Source organism: Rhopilema esculentum, chromosome 13 (assembly GCF_057945365.1).
Source record: "Rhopilema esculentum isolate cy_ngs chromosome 13, ASM5794536v1, whole genome shotgun sequence".
NCBI classification, from domain to species: domain Eukaryota; kingdom Metazoa; phylum Cnidaria; class Scyphozoa; order Rhizostomeae; family Rhizostomatidae; genus Rhopilema; species Rhopilema esculentum.
In genome coordinates, this window is record NC_142827.1 from 11,720,949 (window position 1) to 11,744,443 (window position 23,495).

The following is a 23,495-nucleotide window of genomic DNA, read 5'->3' on the forward strand; positions in this document are numbered from 1 at the left end:
ATCCACTGTTAATAGAATAAGATAAGCAGTTTTGGTCACAACCGGGAGATCCTTCCTGAACAACATAATTTTTCAAAAAGTTCATTAACATTATCAATGTACCCGTTCTTGGCCTAGCCCCTTGACCTAGCCTTCTTGCATCGTTAATAAGTTGTTGACAGCTATCAGAATGTTTCCCAGTGGAACTTATGCTGGTTTATTATGTGAAGCTCTCGTTATTCGGGAAGACCAGTAAAAATAATTGGCCCTATGAATGACCATTGTGGGGGCCAATTCATGACGATTGCTCCAGTAGATCTGCAAGTGACTAGCTGAAATCTATGAACATGATAAATGTAATTTTGTCTTTTACTAGGGCAAAGAGTAAAGTCCTCGTCAAAAGGTGGAACATGGGTGGCCAAATAATGCAAGATTGCCTTTGCCACAAATGTTGGGCCAAATGTTCTGCATCCTTTGGTCGGGGCTCCAGTCCCTTCGATAACACTTTTCTTAGATATTAGTGGTATTGACATTTTCCAAAGGAACAAATGGCCCGTGCTAACTATCAGCCAAGGATGTTCGAAATGGTTTTTGATGAAATGCCTGGATCCGCTTTATCTAATCTGGTTCTTATCTTTTCTTCCTCAATACCAATCAAAATATTGTGTTTCAAGAATCTTTTCAAGTTTAGCGCAATCATACTAAATTCTTACCAGGAAGCTAGCAAGCAGTAATAAGCTTTGGTTTCTCTTCTAACAGACAAAGGAACCTCTCTTGGTAAATGCACCGTCATTTCAGACAAGATATGAATAAACCAATTCAATCAGGTACCCAAGTAGGGCAAGGATCTTCAGTTCCTGCCAAACGTTTTGGTATGCTACGCTGAAATGGTGCATGTTTTCAGCAGCATGCCCCTCTTCTCTGGAAACTGCGTTGACTAGGATAAGTTTCAGAGCTTTATACTCATCAGTATGACCTCATCGGACAGTTTTGGTTATAGGCCTTTGTAACAGCATCCTTTCTTAGGAGGAAAGGGGGAGTGGTTTGTTACTTTTTGCTCTTCTAAGAAACAAGACTCTTCTGAGTAATTTTGACCGGAGCTGCTCAGTTTTTTGTGCATTTATTTGGTACTTTCATACTGCATCCATTCTTCCACTGTACCATTGCGACGCCATTAGGGAACATGGCTCCCTAACATCGAATTGAGCATGGATCTCCATTAATGTTTTAATCATAAAATTAAGATAGCCTATTAACCTGACTTGAATGTTAATGAACATAAAATAGCGTTAGAAGCAATAATTTTTTCATAAATAAGGATGGACGACGTTAGGGTTGTTCCATGTGAAGTCAATGATTCACAGAACTAAGTGAAATTTCTAATCTTGCTTTTGCTTTTTCATAGCTGTGTTGATAGCACATCGAATGACTACCTAAATTGCAGCGATTGCACATTTTGTGTTAATGTATTTTTCTTTCTTTAATCTAGATAACGAAAGTTGTAAATGGGATAATTGTTACCACCATTCGCATTGGGAACTCCACGATATTATGTTTTAATTGTTATTATTGTGGTTTTAATTGTATAAAAAAGCCTTATGGTCCGAACGCACTGTACTAGAATTATAGTGAGGCTTATCAAATATATCAACTCAGGGACAAAGAAGGCTGAGTACGCCCTCAAACTCCTAGAAGCTGATGACTTAAAAGTTATAACACACTGATCTCCGCAGCGCTCCAACGGCTCCATTGTCTAGCTAGTAAACGGGGCAAGTCTGAAGGAGGCGGCCACTGTGCTGCGGAGAAGACGCGAGGCAACCGACAGATAGGATTGCATGCCTACCTTAGTGGCAGCCAGGTGTTGGCAAGTTCAGTGCAAGTTACACTGATAAATGATGGATAATCATCAGGATGACAACAATAACTTTTTTGGTGAAGAACATTTCCATGCTCGAGGGGTTTCGCCTTCCACGGATAATCTCTTTAGTAATAGAGATGGTAAGTGTTTGTGCATTTATCGTCTTCGCTCCTGTTTAGAACTAGGCCCAGACAAATAGAACTGACGCATTTCCTGCTTTCTATCCTTGTCATATTTGCTTAGTTAAAAGTTACAAATCCAAAATTTTCTTTTTAGTTCTGGAAAGAAGGCTAAAGTACAGGTTAGAAAGGGAGGACTTGATTGTTAGAGGCATTTTACCAGGTTAGTTCGTATTTCTTTGCGTCCAGGACAAGAAGTACCTGATTATCTCATGGAATTGCTAGATCGACTCGTCGCTGATCACACCAGCAAAACCTTAGTATTGGGCGGCGGTTTACTAAATGTAAAGCAATTTTCAAAGCTATTTCCATTTTGTGTTATGTTGAAAGGTATAAGCCTTTTGAAATGGTCTCCATCCGCTTTTTATTAAACATAGTCGCTGATGGATATCATCGGTTTTGCCTACTAGCCTACGTTGCCTACTAACATAAACAATTTTTGTTGTTTTATTATTTGTCAATCTAAGCTTATTATATGGAACGGACAAATGGATCTAGGTACTTGGGTAGATGTGTATCAAAAGTAAACGCATTTTAGACACGATTTTAGGCCGTGCTACAGATCAGCTGTGTTTACATGTTTATGTTTATTGCCTTGATGTTTATTGTAAACTCGAGATTCTTGGATGCTTTAAATGACAAAGTTGAAGCCTCTAAAAACCATGCTATAGGTTTTCAAAACTGTATGGAGGAACTGTATATCATATTTCTAATTGATTAAAAATTCATTTAACTTTTTGATGCAGTGTATACCATAAACTAAAAAATTACTGGTTTTTACTACTAAACTGAGACAGGAATATTGGCAGATTTGTTTTCAACAATATTTGATAGATTTGTGTACAGCCATATTCACATATTTTACTTAATGGATAACAATGGATACAAGAGCAGACATAATGGATAGTTTAATGTTTATAAGTGAGGTAGAAGTAGTTTTAGAAAGGATACCTGTGAAGAATGATGGTTTAACAGTTTATGACTGGTAGAGATACATCAATTTAAATATTATATATTTTCTGTTTGATAACAAAATTCAGTTGCAGATTTGAGAAAAGCACAATATTTATTCCAAAGGTTGTACTTAAGGCAAATAGCTTATGCGTCCTTGCTGATATTTAAAACTGGGAAATTTAAAGGAACATTGACTCACACGAGATGAAGGTTTCTACCTTGCTAGTGGTCTGTAATAAGCATGTTTTATTAGTATTTATGTTTTAATAGAACATTCAGTAGAAAACAATATGGACTTGAATTTTTCAGCTAGATACAATTAAATCATATTTGCAGTGACATACTTTAACTCACTGGGTTGTGTGCTTGAATTTCCCATTTATTCTTGGGCAGTTGATGTTTTTACTGCTAGTCAATGCAGGAATGAAAGATTTGTTAGTTTGACAACCTTTCTACTTTAATTGAAATGGCAGATCATATGAAAGATTAGTAGTTCTGAAACCTATACAGACTACAAATTTGTGCTAGAAAGAAGAAAGTTTTTATTGCAGTTGAGTGCCTACTGGAATGCAAGGACAATGGTTTACATGCAAAAATTTGTCCATGTATTAAGTCATAAGATATATTGATTATATTGATCTAACAATTATCAAGCTGAAAGAAGTATTTTTTGCTAAATTGTTGCGAAGTAGTTAATGCCTACCAAAAGTACTTGGAACACCCGGCTATTTACGCTGCATTTGATATCTTTCATTCCTTTCATGAAAAAAAATTACTACTTCTGCCCCTTCCCCCTAAAATAATGTTGATAATTTAGAGAAATGTCGTAAAAGAAGTGCAAAACAAAAGAAAGGGCTTTCTAAAATCCTAACCTGTTTGATAGTAAACCAACATTGTTCTGTAGGGGGCACCACTGCTAGCCTTATATATTGATTTTGCTAGCCTCATATAGGGATCTGTATATTGTTAGTCTGTTATTTGTAGCAGATGTCAGAGGACTTAAGGGAAGTCTTCTGATAAAGATTATCCAGTATTTTTTGTTGAACTTAGAGTATAAACAACTATGTTTGTTTTAAAAAGGAAATATTGACTCAAGAATGCAGACCAGACAATTTTAATTGATATTTAACTTGTAAATGAAGTCTTATTTACTCTGTAGTGGAAAAGTCTTTTCTGATGCAAGTTTTTTTCAAAGGTTGCATTTACATTGTGATTATTGTTCTATTTGTTCAATTTTCTCTCCCATTTACACAGAACACACAGCTCTGTATTTGGTCATGTACACTCAAGAGTAGATTAGTCTTATAGCAAAGACTTGTTGATTTGAATAATTAGCAATTGAAGCAGTGGTAACTCTTATGAAGTTTGAGCACCAAGTACCCTTTTTCCTCTTTATATCAAAATTCCACAAGTCATTCTTTCTCTTTTCTAAGTTTTCCATACTTTTGGTATTTGGCTCTCTTTTAGGAATGCAAGTCTTTGGAATCTCCTCCTGTGATAAGCCATTGCGAGAATAGCCACTTATTTATAAAATCTTGCGGTTGCATCCAACAATGCCAGTAGACAATTTATTAAGTTAAACAACCTTAAGCAAATTTCTTCTTCACCTGTGCACAATTTATTTTACCCCCAGTTTACTAGCCATATATTTTTATAGCAATTTTGCATAGAAGGCAACAAAAAGTTGTGCTGATATAAATTTATTGTGTAAATGTGGTATCTGTTTGCCCAAAGTGTGCCTAGTACAGTGAAAAAAGGGTGTAGATCAAAGACTTAAAAACAACAGGTCTTAAATATCAATTTTGATCTTTTCCTAAATCAGATTGTTGCTATTGTTTTTCCAATATTTTTGTAAGTTTGTGTTTTTTTCTGTCTAGTGGTATATGTTTTATTCAAAGTTTGGATTTGTTTTATTGTTTTCTTAAGTGGGAATTGCATTATTCTAAGCATAAATATATGGATGTCAGTCTTAGTTAAAGCTCTGTTATAATTCTAATTTGTATTAATTTGCACCCACAGGTTTAAATATATGCTAGAATATTTTTAAATTATCTGTTTTGTATTATTTTACAGCAAATCATGCATCTCCCAGTCTTGCTGCCCAAATCCATCAACTTGAAAGAGCTAAGGTAATTGTTGTTTAGTGATGTGTTGTTTAGTTAGTTAGTGAGTGAGTTAGTTAGTTAGTTTAGTTAGTGTTGTTTAGTTAGTGATGGCTAATTACAAGAAAGCAACAACTTGTCAATGTTTTATTTTAAACCAAACCCTGATTTTAAAGAGGAGAAAGTTCTACAATATTTAAGGAGAGCTCAAAGAATCTTTAACAGTAGGGGTATATGCTTTAAACTACTATTAATTGGATTATTTATTGATATTTTAGGAGTTTATAGTTTCATTATTTGATAGTTCATTCAATAGTTTGACATGCTATTTTGGGTAAGATTAGCAAATGTTGTGTTTTTCCCATGCCCATTATGTGAGACACGCCCTTGTATTATTCTTGACATCTATTTCCTCAAAAGATTCAATAAGGGCTCGGGAATACTTTATTAGAAGGAATATGGTAATCAAATCAGGCTAAGGCAAGTATGGGCTAATCCATGGTAAACAGGACAAAATAATTGGGATGAAAAGCAGCCAAATATTTAGATTTTTTTCCCAAAGCAAATATGAGGATACAAACAAGATCTTAAGGGCATCTATATTGCACATGCCCAAACTGTTTGGGTTTTAACCCCCTTTTCCACTGTACAAGTGCTCTCACAATCTATATCCTATACCTATATCCTATGAGTGGAAAAAGGACATGGACTGTACAATCTGTTGACTGCAGTTTCATCAAACTGTACACTTCACAACTATCTCTATCTCTTTGACTACTTGCAGATGAATTTAGCCCTTGTTTGCTCAACTTTCACATAAGACTAAGCAACTGAAAGCATAACAGTTTCTTTTTTGGAAATTTCCAAACTTAAAGCTAATAAATCTGCAAAAGGCAATTGAGATTTTTTCAAAATATTTTGTCTTTAGACTGGTGACATTTTGCAGAAAAAGATCAGGGTACGCTCTAGTAGACAGCAGCTTGTTCAGCGTCACATTTTAGCAGGTAAATTTCATTTGATATTTAATTTGTTAACAGCTGCTATTGCTGTGTTTAATGAGATGTGCATGATTTTTAGAGCGCCTCTTGGGTGCCATATTCTCTTAGGTAAACCTTGTGTAATGTTTTGTATTCATTAGCTGGAAATACCAGTTCCTAACTTGCTCAACCTACTTGAAGTTTTTGGACCTGTAAAAATCATGTTTTGCCATGCAAGTTGTCATGCAAAAGCCTGGATGTTTGTGTCTTTTATTACAGACTGTGTTGGTTTTTACACAGAAATCTCTGATTGCATTAAAGTTTATTAACCTATTGCTCTGACTTTGCTTGCCATTCGATCATTAACTCACCTTATGGTAGCTAGCATGACAGAAATTAAGACAACTTCCTTTGAGAAGTCAGTGTTTTGTAGTATTTGGCTGCACACGTCCTGCTACGAAAATGACTTCCTCCTTTCTGTTTATGGCAGTAATTTCCCCTTTTTAGAAGTATTGCGATGTGAAATTTGCTATAACTCTCATGTCCTAATTCTTAATAACACTGAAACCTTGATGCTTTGGCTTTACAGATTCTAAAATAGATGCCTCCCTGCAAGGGAAACAGTCAGCTTTAGAAAGGCACCGGATTGCAGATTCCTTGAACGAGCAGCTTTTCAATAGACCTGGCCCCTTGGAACTTGTTAGGGAAAACATCTTGAAAGTTGAACCGAATTTTGCAGATGCAGTTAAGCATGGTTGTGTTCCATTTCACCCAAGTTGTAGGGATGTATCTACATCTCCAGTAAGCAGCTTGTACCCAGATTCGCCTTTGTCTGAGGTTGATGCCAGTCGCTGTTCGATAGATTCGCTGTCTCCTGTTGCAGGTGATCCTATTGATACTTTTTCTCGAGCGTTTTCAGAACATGTGAAAGTTGAAAGCATTCCTGTGAGCAATAATGTGTCTAGTGCAGTTAGCGAGTTAGAAAGCTGCATTGTGTCCACATCGGATTTTTTCTCAAATAACAATGTACGAGCAAAGGAGCCCGCTATTCGTAAACAATCGAAAGGCAATAGAAAGAAGCAACAGTCGCAAAACAAGCAAAAGATAAAAAGATACAAGTATCATGAATACAAACCTCCAGGGATAATGCCTCCAACGTATCAAGCTCCCCTTGATGATCGTTATAAGCGCCTTTTGGAGCAGCAACAAATGTTTCTCCAGTTGCAAGTAATGAAGCAAAATGCACTGTTTGAAGCAATAAATGGTTCCCTTAAGGACCCAGTTAAGGACAAAATGGATGTGGAAGAGAGTTCTCATTGTCAAAATGAATCTCAGCTGTCACCTACTCCAACGAATGCTCCAGTTTCATACAGCAATTGCGCCGGGCTTGACGATATGAAAGTATCTGATCTACGTTCTGAACTGAGGCAGAGAGGATTGCCAGTCTCAGGGTCCAAGGCTAAGTTGCTGGAGCGACTTAAGTCGTACGAAGACAGGAAAATAGCTACAGCCGAAGAGAAACTTGCTGATGTTGCTTTTTCACCAGTCCCCGCTAACATGCCAACTAACACCAGTTCTGCTCAGGATTCTGTTCAAGAGTCTTGCCCAACAACAGCTCATGGCAGCTCGTTTATCAAAGTAACAACGTATGCGGGGCAAAATGGCGAAACATTTCAGCTGGTCCAAGCTGTTCCATCATCAGAAATTCAGTATCAGTTGATTCCAAGCTCGGTTGTCTTAGGGCATGGCCAGTCGGAGAATGTCCCTGTTCAACAATTAGGGGTACATGGTGGTCTTCATACCAAAGGAGTTTTGCAAGTGCCAGCCTCTGTGTCGTCCATTGATCAGAGAGTATTGCAGAATGTCATGAGCTCAGTCGTGAGCCAACCGAACCAATCGTTCCCGAAAGTTGTTGACCAATCTGTAAGCCAGTCAGTTAATCAACAACTTATCAATACTTCCGAAGTTCAAATTCATTTGTCGCAACCAGCAACGCATACATTAGCAGGAAATGCATTGTTGGACCTTACATCAGCGCTTGACAGACATCCAAATCCTGTGATCGATGCGTTGACATTGCAAATGCTCAGTGAACATGTAAATCATCAGGCTTCAAAGCCGCAAGCAACTATTGAAACACAGACTTCTTATGAACCGTCAGAAACCGATAGTGCTGCAGATTTTCGTCATACGTCCTTACTAAACAAGTTGCAAAGCATGCAAGAGAACTCTCAGCAAGCAGAGAGTTGTCATCATCTACAAAATCATGAGCACGTTAGCGCAGGAAATGAACAGCAAGGCAGTCCACATCATTACCAATGGGAAATAAACACTGGTGGCCAGACTCGTGGTAAGCATAATCGTCAGTACGAGACTAATATCGGACAGGTTCGAGATAGGTCACAGACTGATCCGCTGATGTCGCGTTCAACCGTTGACATGTATGCGAGTCAAGACCGCTCAGCACATATGGCTGCAAATTGTCATACAGAGAGGACAGATGATGCTGGCACATATATTAAAACAAACGGGAAAGATTTGCGTACATTTTCACTACCAAGTGGAATTATGGTATGTATTTAATAGCCTTCATTTTGAAAAGTCTTGAAAATCCAAATTAGTGTCTGCTTGTTTGGTTTAGCTGGTTTGCGTTCTGTTAAGTTACAAAGAAACTCAAATTGACTCATTGCAAGTGACAAAATAATGTATAAATCCAACTACATCATTCTGCCTTTTTCCATAAATTAAAACTTTGTACAGGTTTCTATTTGCTTGAGATGTTTTGAAAGTTGTAATAGAAGCTATTTCAATCATGGAAATTTAACTTGCTACATTGTTGTGGTACTAGTGGAAATCTTTAATTTCTTGTTTACAGGAAACGAACATGAAGTGTCCGTCGGATGCGTCCGATGATTTAATGGACATATTAGGAGGTAAGTGCCCGTTAATGGTAGATTGATCATAGAGAGATACTTTCAGGGGTGGGGCTGGTTTCAATGTTGTGAATAAAAATGAAACACTTTTTGGAACGGTTTGGAAGAAAGCGTCTTCGAGCATGCTTTCCAACTCATTGTATATGTCCAATGAGGGCATAGTACTGCAAAATATTAGCAAATAATTGACAAGGGTTGTAACGTCGATGTTGTCACCTGTCTGCCTTAATTATGACTGCATGTGTGTTTCTTCTTTTGCATTTCTAGAGCTTTCTGGAAGCGCAGCTCCGCCATTAGATGCTAATGAAAACCAGTCTATTGGGTATGCACGGTACGCACAGACATTGCAAAATGAGATGCAGGTCAAGGGAGAACCTTCTTCATTCCACTTAACGAGTTCTAAAAACAAAACATTAACACCTCATGTACTAACTTCGCAACGCCCTTATGGGTCGCTGCCGGGCGATTTGAACTTACTTGGTGCTGGTCTGAACTTAAACACGACGCCTTCTCTATTAGCTACCGGATCGCTTCATAATATTCCACACAGAGCGTCGTCTAATGCCATGAACACTGGCCACAATGCACATGGACTAGCTCTAAACTCTATGGATATAGATGACGTTGACATGGAGACCGATCAATCGTATTTTTCAGCAAATGACTTGGACTGGCCTGGCTTGCACCAATTGGACAACACTAACAGTTCTCATAATAGACAAATCGATAAACCAGTAGGTAAAGACTTGGATAACCATCACTGTGTTGATGGTTTGCATTTGGATCTAATGTCTGCTAATTTGTACGAGGATACAAAATCACATGACCCCTTGTCGATATTTGATGTTGAAGGGAGTCATCATTTATTGATGGCGGCGGACTCTCACGACACTGAAAAATGGGACTTCTAGTGTTATAAATAGTTATTTATAGATGTTAATTTTAATTTTCTACGTTGTAAAAAGAGATTGTCAGTCGCTACCAGTAAATCTCCAGCTATGGTGTTTTGAAAAGGTATGTTTCGTTGACTTTTGCACGCTATGAAATGCTGGATTTCCTTCGTTTTAGCAAGAATCCTGGCTAACAAAATATTCACTATAGATTTGATATTTTCTAGTAAACGCGCTTATCTCTTTATCGCAGATGGAACTAGTTTCAGTCGAGAGTCGATCTCTTGTCTTGGCAGCATGTATTTATAGCGTATTGTAAATATATCAAATTCTGCTAATTCGTTCAAGTATAAAACTATTTCAGATAAATATCAGTTAAAATACCCCGTACTTGCGCTTTTAAGATTATGACAATTTATTTCAGAATACAACCTCGTCTTTGTAGCCTTAAATTCGGTTTTAGCAAATGTTAGGAATATATGTTTTGAGAAATGGTCGTAATTATCTGAAATTAAAATATTCCTTGTAAAAAGAATATCAATAAGAAATCTTTTTCTTAAGCATTTTCATATCAATATAACAAAGATGGTTATTAAAGCGCGCCTGCAAATCCAGAAACATGTAAGTGTGGAATGGCAATTTGCAATTTTCCAAACAGATTACCTTGAATTTTGCCAGTCTTAGGTTGACGCATTGAATGTAAATTAAACCTCAATCAGCGTTATGTATTTAACTTTTTATTTCTTAAATGTTGATAGATGCAACGTTTCGCCTAAGGGACGAACTGTGAAAACGGAAAACGCAGTCTGCAGGAACTCGATTGATTTCGTCGTCTTACATGGGTTCAGGGCAAGGATCAAGATTGGTGAAATTTCAGCGCATAGGTCAATTTTTAAAGCATTCTATCAAAACATTGACCCTTCTGACGTTTTTTGGAAAAATTCAGATATTTTCATCTGCCTCACAAAACGGCGCTTGAGCTCATTATGCAGGAATATCGATCACATATATTCTAAAGTCAGTATTCCTGCCAAGTGCCCACAAAATCCTGTAATGTGCCTGCAGAACCATGCAATGAGTCCCACAGGCAGTTTGTTACCGTTTGTGCCTATGCAAAAATATGTCTGATTATTTATAGCGCAGTCGGTAGGAATGTTTTAGTATTAAAGGACGTAAGAGGTTTTTTGTTTGCTGTTGACTTGAAGACGTTTAATGAATTAAAACCAACCCTTTGTATCTGCGATTTTACTTTCGATACTTTCTGCTGATCATTATAATTCTAAAATCCATCATGAATCAAAATGCATCACGTTTTTTTCTAAATCAAAAAATTAACCAGGTCGATCGAATTGTAGGTATGCTCAGGCACGCCGGAGCCCCAACTACTGAATACTGATATTTTACTTGAAATTGTGAGAAGACCAAAGACCTATCCTCTTCAGGATACATGTTTGATAATTAATTACAAGCCACCGGAGTCTTCTATGTTTGAACCTCTTAAAATTTTAGCGATAATTTTACTAGACCTTCAAACAGGACAGTTTCACAGGAATAGTTGCCAAGTAACCATACCACAAAAGAATTTATTTAAATTTTGACAATTCAGACATCTAAACAGCATTGGCAAGTACGTAAGAAATTGATCAAATCTAGTGTTTATATTGATCCATCATTGTAAGCAACACTTTAGGAACACATCCAAACGAGTCCATAAAATTTCACTGAAAACGAGTGTTGAACTGCTTATTGCAAGCTAAGCCAACTCATCATAATAGGGGGCATGGGCCAAGTTGCCAGCAACGACAAACGACGCCTTGGTTGCGAGAAGTTCCTGAGTGACCTGCAATTTAGAGAAGCTATGGATTATAGATTCGATAGTATACGATGGATTTTGCGGTCAAAATAATAAAAAGGAGATTGAGAATACATTTATTAGTGCCAGTCGAGTTTAAAAATGGATGTCACTCTGAAAAATTAAAATTGTCTTTCTATCAACAATTGAAAATACCTATTAGTATGTAAGGAAACATTAAATATGTTAATCTTTAATTTATTGTTGAGCCCTATTGTCGCTCACAATCTGAGAAACCCTAATCGCAAACAGAATGAAGCAAACAAACTGCATTTTAAAAACTAACCCTCCTTTTTTCAGACAAAGCTCAAAATAAATAAAATTGTGACTGACTCATGAATGAAGCTAAAAAAGGAACTTGAACTCTCCAATGAAACAGGTTTTCTCTAATGATGCTACAGTCGTTCAGGGTATGCTTTAAACTATGGAATTAGCGCATGTTCGGGTAAGAATGACAATAGAAATTCTTTTTAGTTATTCTGCAAGATCTTTCTATAGATAGATCGCCATTACCCTCCACCGAAATTGAAAATCAAATGAAAGTGAACTTGAAAAAGGTGACCACAGTCAGTTTCCAGAAAATCTTAACCTCAAATCTTAATCTCAAATCTTAAATAAGATAATGAAAGCAATGTTAAAACAGGGGTTTGCGTTGCTTTTGGGCTCAGGTAATTCCCCCAGTCTCGGAGGACTCAGTAGAGCTCACCAACATCATCAAGACAAGAAGTCAACAAAAATAATTTCAATTACCTTTGAGAGATCGGCTTTAGTTACTGCATCAACTCCAGAGCAGATCTCAGTGGGGGATTGGTAGACACCGCGAGAGAGCATCTGTAAGTAGTCAGAAGTGAATCTTTTGGTAATTTCAAACGCAACAAGATGATAAATGCTTAAACATTTTTATGCTAAATTAGTCTTATGCAATTTTTATGCAAACATTTTTATGCTTAGAGATTTACCAAAATCCAAATAATTCACACACTGCGTTTCCCTACTAAATGTTGTCATGAAGGTATATTTGTTTGGTGGAAAATTTTACAAAATTAATTTCTTTAATATCAAAGATGATGCATTTCGGATCATCTACGAGAAAGGAAAAGCTTCAAAATCAAGTTGTTAAGTGATAGCTTTGGCTGGATGACGTAAGCATGATTCATTAAGTTAAATGAAAAATTGACTGTGAAGTGAAGAGGTGAAAACACGCAAATAACATTGAGGGAAAGAAGACTTCCTTACCTGATTCGCAACATCTTCCAACATAGCATCTTTGTTTTCATTGGCCATTAGGGCAGCAGCCTTCATCTGATTCCTGGGAGGTAAACGACATCATCTAAAAAACTTTATTAAGAAATCTATAACAAAAAAGGCCGCGGTGTTGTAAAATGTACTTGAACAAAAATTTAACTAAAACATACTTGGCACGGGCCATTTCTTCATCCGTAATCTTTCCTTTGGCAACGGCTTTTATTTCGTTAACTGCTGCTCTAACAACCTTTTACAGGAGAAAGAAGTAAGCATTAACTATTAGAAATTCATTTCAAAATTCTTATACTTTGATGACGATGGCTAAACTGTTTCAAATACCGGATTCTACGCTTTCTATATTTCAGGCAATCTGCGAGCTAATTTTAAATATCAGAAAGACCCAGGTCCAGGGGCGTCGCGAAAGGGGGGGGGGGTAATTGTAACATATTAACAGTTCTGTGTAGTTGAACTTTCAAAGTATGGCACTACATTATAAACTTTGAAACAGAAACGCATAAAAGTAGCATGTAAGAGTATTTATCTTTTGACCACACCCTTAAAGAGTGAGACGTCTTTTCTGGTCGGCAAAAATCACCTCTTCACCCCTTCAAACAGTTTTCTTGGCTCCGCAGCTGCCCAAGTCGATGATTTGTGCAGATGTATTTTTCGAAAAATTCTTCAATCTGATTAAAGATTAATGGACACTAAATGGCGGATAGACAAAATTAAAACATCAATAAAATGAATATTCCCATACCTGGGTCGTATCCTTTGGGTCAGTGATTGTGTAGAAACCAAAGAGGCCTTTGTCACTGTGACAAATGTTCAGAGAAGATGCCTAGAAAATTAGATTGTTCTCTGCTCTATATGCTCTTTTACTCTGGTGCATAAAACTGCCAGTATCACATTTTACAAGGCTTTGCATAAGCCCCTTGGCAGAGTGGAAAATATGCAAAAAGGAAGTGGCACTAATTGTCACAAAATCGCTGCTTGCCATTTTATAATGCACTCCCAAAGATTCTAAAAAAGTAGTATTCGAAGGCTACGTTCTTCAAAAGAGGATGGCAATCTAAAATGAAACGATTACGAGAAAAATTAATTTAAAGCTCACCATGAATGGACTCTCTGAGACACTGGCAGCTGCTTTATTTAACCTGAAAGAAAGACAGCAAGAGACTTGTCACCGAACAACCGTGGCATTTGTTGCTTTCATTATGACTGTTATGACAGTACCTATTTAGGAATCACAAGGGTATCGCTTAATATTTTTCCAAAACAATTCAAATACGATTTAGTGTCGTTGAAAATGTAAATAACTAACAGGAATTTTACTTTGAAACAGTTCCAAGGAGAAATCTTCCGCGTCTTTTACTGGTCCATGTCTTGACCAAAAGGCATAATAGTCAATGAAACACTTGCTTTAGATGTTGATCTATTTGCTTGTTATTTGGCTAAATCAAAACTTTCCCTGGAAAACATTTTCTGTCAACAGCTCTTCAGTCGAAACTGAACCGAGTGCAAATTTGACAATTCTTTTCAATTAAGAGGCCCTTGTTTGACAGCTAAGATTTGAAGACATTCATGGAAAAAGTCATGTAATGAGCAGATAATGTAGACCTTAGCGATAAGCATTTAGATGAAAGCAGTGATACTCACCTGGAAGAAACTGTGTTACTGCCATATTTGATAAACGAACCACTGCCAATCATATGCTGGAAACAACAGGGACGTATAGTATAGATATATATCAATGATGCATTTCAGCGAATTATACAGCAATTTTGCAAAGCATAGTGAAATATGATTCATTCACATAATAATCTTGCTATTTATTGAAAAATTTAAGAGAAAAATATAAGACGGAGGTAAAAATACATACCTGAAGTACTCCGTAGGTACAGAGGTCTTTGCTCACGTGACTGAAATAATTAAATAGTAGTAATCCAAAATGTATTGAGTTGGTTTTATGGGGAAATAGCCGAATTTTGAAATAAAATAGTGAGAATGAATTCGAATAAAAAAATAAGTGTGATGCAAATACCTGGGGCCTTCCACTGCAAGAGCGACATGATTAAGTTTTGATTCGTTGTCCATGCGAATCTCACCTTGAAAGAAAAATCAACTTATTATACGAATCTCGCCTTGCAGCGCAATAAAGAGATATAGCTGATATGCCAAATCACTCTCTCATTCTCCAACAAAACTGGATTATGAGTGGAACATTGTATGTCTGTGTTATTTCTCCAGTATGCACTTTGACAATCTGTGAAGTTAATATAACTGAAAGCATGCCCAAAGTCATTACTGAAAATGTGACTAACGTATTAGAAATCAATTACAACAACCACAACTTTCATTTTGTCTATACTAATATAGATTGATACTTATCGGATTGGAGTTTCATTTTAATCTTCTCGCAAAAGTCTCACCCACCAAGTTGAGATCAAATAGAAAAACATACCACCAAAATATTTTTGCTTTCCTTCGGAGACGACCGTCCCACGTGGGATACTGCCAAGTGTTACTGAAACATCTTTTACCAATGCTTCATGCTCACAGCCTGAAGTTCGGAAAGAGAACCTGAGTGAGCTTTTTCAAAATTCACAAATTACTGCCGAGAATAACGATAAACAACATAACAGGAATGCAAATATTTCCACAACACATTTCTTTTTGCAAGGAATGGCTCTTAATCTAGTAGTTTCTCACGATTAGACACAAAAAACTGTAGTAAATGACTCTTGCACAACTTCATTACTTCGCTCGACAGGGCTGCATTCCTTCATGTAAAATACGCACATTGTTTTCGGCTGGCAAATTATATTTGAATAATATATTTGAAAAGAACATCAAAAAGGGAATATTGATGCGACAAAAACGAAAACACTGGTTGACCTTTTAATGTCTTCAAAAAGGAAAGGGATCCTAAGGTTTTCAAAGAACCGGTTTCCGCGAACCGTATAAACACAAAGTCATCATAGTAAAAGAATATTTCAAGCGAATTACCGATGGCCACGACAGACATTCTTTCCCCGACGAAATTATTCTTGATAAACTCAGACATCTGGCAAAAAATGGAAAATAAAAAGCCATTGAAATGCAAATATCTTTAATTCATATAAAAAATGTGAATGACATTGGACTGCGCTAACTGGGGACAAGTTTTTGGCTAAATGAATTAATGAGGAAGTGTTACCTGCTCTCCTGAATATGATCTATGCTCTTTGCAATATATTGAATTCCCTAGACCAGACCTGCACAAAGGAAAACAACACCAAATTAAAGAAACGAAGAAAATTTTCGCAATCATTTAAAATGTCAAGATGTCGCTTTAACTTTTGTCACTGCTGTTGCGGTTGTTGTTGCAGCTTACATTTCCGGCATATAGTAAGTTGGCGACAAGCAATTTGCCACCTAAAGGGAACGAAGCAAAGATGAAATGAGATTATGGTTTGAAGAAATCACTTGCAAACTCACCTGAAGGCTGCACCGTGTAGTTTATCGAGTACACCTTGAAAGTAATTCATCATAAGAATAACAAAATTATTTTGCAGACTAAATAGCATAGCAGCGAAAAAGCATTTGCATCATAGAATAATTTTTTGCAAAAAGGCCTTTTCACTCTTTCCTCTCTTTTCACTCTTTTCTTCTCCTCTTTGTGAGAGTAAGTGGCTTATGAATCTTGACCTGGTTTATTGCTGGGTTAGGTTTTATTTAGAACATTATACCTTAAACCTTTTTAATATTGTATCATATATTTTTATTTCATACTAACTCTTATTAGATAGTTGGCCTTAATTAGCTTCTTTATAGCTATCAACCGTTCATTTAGTACGCCAACTTTAAACAAATTATTTATTATTATATTATTATTGATCTTTCAGACTTTAAATTGGACGAGATGAAATTTTATTAATCCCACGCCATCTCTATTTCATCTCAACTCATGTGTCCTACTTTCGTATATTTGATCAGATAAGAACTTAGATGAAATAATAATATTTATTACCATTTTAAAAGGAAAGATTTCTGAGAGATGGAACGAAATGAAAAAATTTCATCTTACTTTCAGCACATAAGAATAAATTTCAAATGTACAATGAAGTGCAACATAAACTGTGCGATAATTGCTTGTATACAATACCGAGTTGGAGGTAAGCTTCCAAATTGCTTCTGTCAATTGCGCATAAATCATCTGCATTTTTAATCTACAAGACAAACAAAATAATCTGCCTGTCATGGGTGATCTACAGCTGAATCCCGATGTTGAAAGCTTTTAAACTGTTTTATGGTATGTAAATCAACAAATGGAATAAATTATGCCTTTCACTTATTGTAGCAGCAATGAGTTACATTGGCAAGTGCAAGATTACAAACCTCCCAGCTTTGAAATAATGGGCCATGAACAGATGATGCAATTATCTCCAACATTGGGTTTCTGATGATGAAGAAAAAAGTGCATAGTTTCAAACAATTATAAAATTGCGATTGTGGAGATAAATGTCTTGGTATCCATCAAACACACGTATTTATAAATAAATTAAGAAAAATGGCTTGGAGGAAATAGGCTTGCAAAGGAAGTTTATCTGCAAAATTAAAGAAAAGCAAAGCTACTAACACTGAGTCTTTCATGCATGAACCAGAATATATGAAATGGTCTCTTGAGTTTGTGACACTGAAAACAAAAAAATTTAAACATCATACAAGTATCTAAAAACTGTCCTAGAAAGATAAAATGGAAAACATTAGGAATAATGATAATAGTTCACAAGCTATGAATATTGCAACCCAGAGCGCCATTAAAATTCAACTGAAATTACAAAATAACACAATTTAAGTTAGATTCTAACAATAATTCGGAGGAAATCTTAAAGGTGCAGGCAAATTAACATTGAATTAAAAGCAAGATCGTGAATGAATAAGTTCTTTGGCCCTTAAATATTACGATAATGCAAGGATGACTAAGTTGTTAGAGGCGCTGACTCTGATCCGAGGGTCCGTGGTTCGAGTCCCTGACATGACCAAACTTTCACCCAGAGTGGGGAGAGTCGCCAGCTCTATGTAATTCCAGGCGTAGGAATTATAAGGTGTGGTCACATCGAGAGGAAGAACCAGGACACTGCTCGATAAGCATAGCTTCTCAATGTCCTAAAAACTACCTTCGGATGCTAGGTAGCAACAAATACAATTACAAATAATAGATTCATGGTTTGCATCAAACATACCCAAGAGAAATACCATGCTGCTGCAATTCCCTTGTGGCCCTTAATGAGCTTTTGCTTTTGTTTGTCTGCAAGAATAAAATGCCCATTTGTTATCATTTGTTTTATAATCTTGTAATGTCCACTTCTTTTCGCAACTAGGCCTTTCTGTATCACCAAACCTTAATAGGAAATCTCACATTTCTATTGCTAAACCTTCATTTCAACCAAAAAAATTGGTTTCGTTTCTAGAGCACGTGGATTCTTCTCGCCATCACAACACTTGACAATTTATAAGTTCCAAATCTGTCCTTCCTTTGAGTACCACTCTCGTATTTGGGTGGTGCTCCAAAATCTCCCCCTTGCTTTCTTGAAAAAATCCAATTTCCCATCAGCCATTAGTCTTTTTCTCATTGACACTGTGTCACCAATCTCTCACTTTTTTGGACATTCTACCACAGACGCTGCTCTAAGGAGATCAAAGATATGATCCCAGGTCACCTGAGGCAGGTATGTTATACAGACTACTCTTCAGTGCCCATTGTCTAAATTTAGCTTTGCAAACTCTGTCCCACAACTCATCCTTCCTTCCCCGATCTTGTAAATTTTGGAGGGCCCTACTCTTGATCTTATCTCTCTCTCCCTCCTTTGTAGGGCTTTGATGTAGGCTCCTGACACTAGCATTACAGACTAGAAACAAATACTGAGTCTAACGAAAATGACAAACAGTTCATTGCAAACTGGTTCATCCATGTTGTTAAAGTATATCACTAGAAGGCTTTCAAAAATAATTGGTATATCATAAGATGTGGAAAAAAATTATCAAAAGAAGACTTCCAAGAATAGTTGGGATATCATAAGATGTGGAAAAAACTGCATCATAATTGCCAATACCGTTCTTTTACAATCCTTACCAAAAATGCAGAATTCCGTAAAAAGTGTGTGATTCCAAGAGTCGAAGGGTCTTCATATCTACTTCCAGCTTTGATATAGACTGATACTTTTGATACACCACCATCACTGTTAATAGATATGATTTGGACTCCATTGTCTAGTTTGGTAACCTACAACAATTGCATACAAACCAAATTTAGCATACTAGCAAGCATATAAGACAATATAATGGGTCAGTAATGACATCAACAACAGGGCCTAAAAAATGAGTGGTAACGGCACTGCCAGTAGGGTAACTACAATGTTCAATTTCCCAGGCAGAAAAAGGGAAAATGGGAAGTAGGGGAAGGAGGGAAAGAAGTAAGGAGATAAGGGAGACATTCAAAACTCCTCCGAAGAAGGGGAAAAGTCTCTTTTATTACAACAGAACCTTGGAGAATTTTTAAGTGTTTTTTACGATTACAGTTCATAACCGGCTTCAGTAGGTGACCGGATTTCAGAAGCAAATCTGGCCTGAACTGGATTCTCAAAAAATGAGCCCAATATTCGCTGCATATTTTCATAGAGGAGCATATCAATTGAGCATGGCTAGTTATATTCAAAGATTGTCCATTTCAGCTACCAAACTTGACATTTTTTGTTTAGCCCTGACATCCTTAATGCAAGAACATTATATTTTTGCATGTGCCTTGAAAAAATTTCAAAGGAAGGTTGAGCTCGTCATAAGCTTGCTACCAGGAAGGAAAATGTTTTTTGAGCTCTGATCAACAATTTGGTTATGGTATTATTTATACATAAAACAGTTTTTTATGTTTGAAATATTAACTATTGGGCACTTTCCATTCTCCGAAACATTTCAAATTGGTTTTTTAGCTGATTTCAATAAAATGATGGATGAGCCTTGTACTAGCTTTTAGAGCAGGAATTATTTTTAATTTTTTTTTTCACAAGAACTTCTATGAAGCCCAAAGTTGGAGTAACAAGAGTTCACATAATCTACTACCCAAAGTCTTAGCATTGTAGCATATGCAGAATAACAAACAGGTCTAGTGCCACAGGGCAACAGAATGTGATGCAGGCCTCTTTGTAAGGAAACATCCCACATGAGTGGCCTCCTGCTAGCATGATTTCTCTTGGGCGAGCAGTCACTCCAGGTAAGATAACAAATGTTAGTAATTAAAATCAATATTGCTAAAAGCATCTTCAACGTTTATAAAAATTAAATAATCCTCTTATAATATATTTTAGTGTAAGGTAACATCCAATAAAAAGGAACTGTTGTGATGATATTTGATGCACTCCACGAAAGACTGAATACCAAATATAAATGTGCTTTATTTATAAATTTTATGTACATCACAAAGGTCATATAGATGTTATTGGTGGATGGTCACAAAATGCTACACGAAACCTTTTTAAAATGCTTTAACTGCCCAGAGGATGTTCACAAGGCTAATGTAGTTCAAATACTAAGTGCCTATAACATTCCTAAAGGTTAGAGGTGGGTTTGGTATTCAATTGCATTTTCCGGATAAAACGTGGTTAATTCAGCACAGTTATGTTTCCTGTGTTCTGATACCAGCTTTGTATCGTCTATGTCACTTGCTTGGGTCAAACAGATGACTTTAAATTTGTTTTTTGATCAAACATTTATGTGATCGATCAAAGCTTGCATGGTTGTGTTTCCGGATGTGCTGGCACAATCAAAGTGTTTGCTCCTGTCAAATTTAATGCTATGATGTTCAAATCACCCCATTCAGCCTTTCAGAATGAAAACTATTTGTAGTATATGCCAGTATATATCACTTTATATGATATTATCACTATATAAAAATATGATGATTGATTATAATATAATTTAATATGATTTGATTATGTATTATTTATCAACATTAGATAAATAAAAAACCAGCTAATGAAAAAAAATTATCTAAAACACAAATGCCCTTTTGTAAGTTGTGTACAAATTAAAAATAACAATTAGGCAATTATCGTCATTTCTGACAAGGAATGTTCTGAAATGTTCAAATCGTTTGAAAAATATAATAACCTTCAGTTCAGGCTCTTTTGGGGTACCACGGCTAACTAATGAATCATCCAGGCACTCTGTCACTGGAACCTGCGTTGCTTGCACATAGTGGCGCTACAAAAATAAACATTTATACAATATACTAAGACAAATAAGCTGCTTATAATTTTAACAAATCTATTTGGTAATACAGAAGCAAACTGAAAATACCTCAAAAGTTACAAAAAGTTGCAATTTTTCAGAAGAGGGCCATTCTTTTTCCAAAGCAAACAACTATAACAAATTACAGGACTCTTCTTTTATATATAGTAAAGACACAGGGAAGTCATTTTTGCATACTGTGTTTTCTCTCAACGTCTAGGCAGTGTGATTATCGATGCTCACCATTTATATTTATGATTTAAAGTTTTACTCCAGTATCTGAGAGGCAGCTTTTTAAAAAACATATTGCATAGATAACTAAATGTAAGATAGATTATAGGGTAATAAATTGTCCAAACTGTGGTTTTTATATATATAATGTTTTTCTTATTAGGAGTTTCATAAAGAAACATTTACGCTGGGGAACTCAAGGACTGTTACACTGGAGAACTCAAGTGGGGCTAGGCCTATTTTCTGGCTAAAACAAAACTGTTAACAGTAGTAAGGAACTGAGCGGAGCGCTGTTGAGGAAATTTCAAATAGTGGCTGCAAAACAAAAATTAATTTTACAATGCAGAATGTTTTTGGCTTCCAAGACCTCAAATGTGACCAAATTGCCTGACTTAAGTTCTGTGAAAAGAAAAGAGCATATCAGCTATGAGAACTTTCAAAAAGAAACAGTTAGCATTAAAGAAATTTTAGCATTGAACTGCTTTGGCTGAATAAAAGTTAATTTAGTAAAAATCAATAGCATTAATGCCAAATAAGTAGGTTGAAATAATTTAATGAAGGTATTCACTTTGTTCTGGGTAATATAACTTTTCTTTAGAAACCTTTTTGTCTATGTGGGTTCAAGATTGTGTCAAGGTAAAATTGCACAATATTAACACATATGATCATGTTCCTCATTAATCTATAAACTATCTGACACTGTTTCAGAGCTGTGTTACTCAGATCCTATAAAAACTTGCTACACCCATGGCTGGAGATCTTTTATAGACCAGGTTAACTCTTAGGCAGGTGCCACCTGAATGCGATTTAATTGCTGTGGTAATTTTCAAGTACCCACATATGTAGGGGTTCAGAAAAGTGATGGTCAACGGTGATCTGCTGGTACCTAAGGGGTGAAAATGAGAATGAAACAGTTACCACTATGCCTCTGCAGAGGAGAAAATGAAATATTTCTTTTTGGATACAACACAAGTTACATTATTTGTTTGAAAACAGTAGGTAAGACCATTTTTGAGTATGTTATGTTGCAAACCTCCTAAATTATGATGAATTTGAGGTCAGTCTACATTGTTAAAGCTATCCACAAAGTTTTCTTCTGCTCCCCTTTTGGTGATTAAGATATTTTAATAACAACTGAGCGGTAAGATTAGGGGGGCAAAGGCGAGTTGAGCCAGGGAAAATTAGGGGTCCACACTCTTTGAATGCCAAAAAACCATCCTTTTTCAAAGAAATTTTTTGCCATTGGGGGGGGGGTGTCCTCTTGCCTCCCTCTTGCTAATCCACTGTTGATAGGAGATTTGCAATGCAAAAACAACAGGTGGCATAAAAGGTTTTGCATCAGGTAGGTCCACAATATCATGAAAATGGACATTGCGTCAAAGCAGAACAGGCCAAAAGCACCAAATGTTTGTTAAAGCTGGCTGAATTGACAAATGAATCGACTAGGTAGCAACATGGTCAAGGTCTGAAAGAAGAGCATATGAACTCTTTCGACAAGAAGTTAGAAGCTTTGGAACCTTGACAAGATATTCTAAGGTTTAGACACTATGAAGTTTTTTAAATAATATTCCCTCGAAAAGCATGAGCTAAAACACCTACAGATAAACAAAAGAACTAATGTGCATTGGGAACAATTTCATAACCTTTTTGCAAGCTCGAGATCTAAAGATTAATTAATACATTATCCAGTATAGTCGAGCCCAGCCCAGTGAGTGAATGAAACGCCGGTTTATGCAGGGCAGGCCAATTTATCCTTTCTAGAGAAGTAAATGAGACATATTCCATAAAAATAGTTGACTTGTCAAATAAAGCAGCTTAATATGTCAAACCTGACTTACTGATAACTTTGGTAGTTGCAAGCAATCCTTGCTTAATGATGACAGAGCTTTCACCCTTCTTGTCATGAACATCTTGGCCTAAAATCAACTTGTCGAAGGGGCATGGGAACGAACGGCGACACATTACACCGTTAGAGTTTTGCTCGCTTGGTTCCCTGTGCAGGTAAAGACGTTTCTATGTGAATAAAGACA

At 36.3% G+C, this 23,495-nt stretch overlaps 2 protein-coding genes across 2 annotated transcripts; one reads left to right on the forward strand and one right to left on the reverse strand.

Moving 5' to 3' along the window:
* The first annotated feature begins 1,385 nt into the window (after window positions 1-1,385).
* LOC135691608 (uncharacterized) lies at window positions 1,386-11,108 on the forward strand. The gene is made up of 7 exons (XM_065209509.2): window positions 1,386-1,977; window positions 2,114-2,179; window positions 5,044-5,099; window positions 6,001-6,076; window positions 6,639-8,620; window positions 8,925-8,982; window positions 9,250-11,108. The coding sequence occupies exons 1-7, from the start codon at window positions 1,872-1,874 to the stop codon at window positions 9,891-9,893; spliced, it is 2,988 nt and encodes a 995-aa protein (XP_065065581.1). The 5' UTR covers window positions 1,386-1,871; the 3' UTR covers window positions 9,894-11,108.
* Window positions 11,109-11,435: 327 nt separating this feature from the next.
* LOC135691610 (cytochrome b-c1 complex subunit 2, mitochondrial) lies at window positions 11,436-23,463 on the reverse strand. Its single transcript, XM_065209511.2, has 20 exons — window positions 23,304-23,463; window positions 21,115-21,207; window positions 19,085-19,234; window positions 18,195-18,259; window positions 17,588-17,644; window positions 17,347-17,407; window positions 17,114-17,177; window positions 16,447-16,480; window positions 16,166-16,223; window positions 15,976-16,033; window positions 15,431-15,529; window positions 15,011-15,074; window positions 14,849-14,888; window positions 14,626-14,681; window positions 14,081-14,123; window positions 13,727-13,807; window positions 13,140-13,216; window positions 12,961-13,033; window positions 12,475-12,555; window positions 11,436-11,712 (listed from the first exon to the last, which is right to left on the reverse strand). Exons 1-20 carry the CDS (start codon window positions 23,373-23,375, stop codon window positions 11,626-11,628), a joined length of 1,413 nt encoding a protein of 470 aa, XP_065065583.2. The 5' UTR covers window positions 23,376-23,463; the 3' UTR covers window positions 11,436-11,625.
* Window positions 23,464-23,495: the final 32 nt, after the last annotated feature.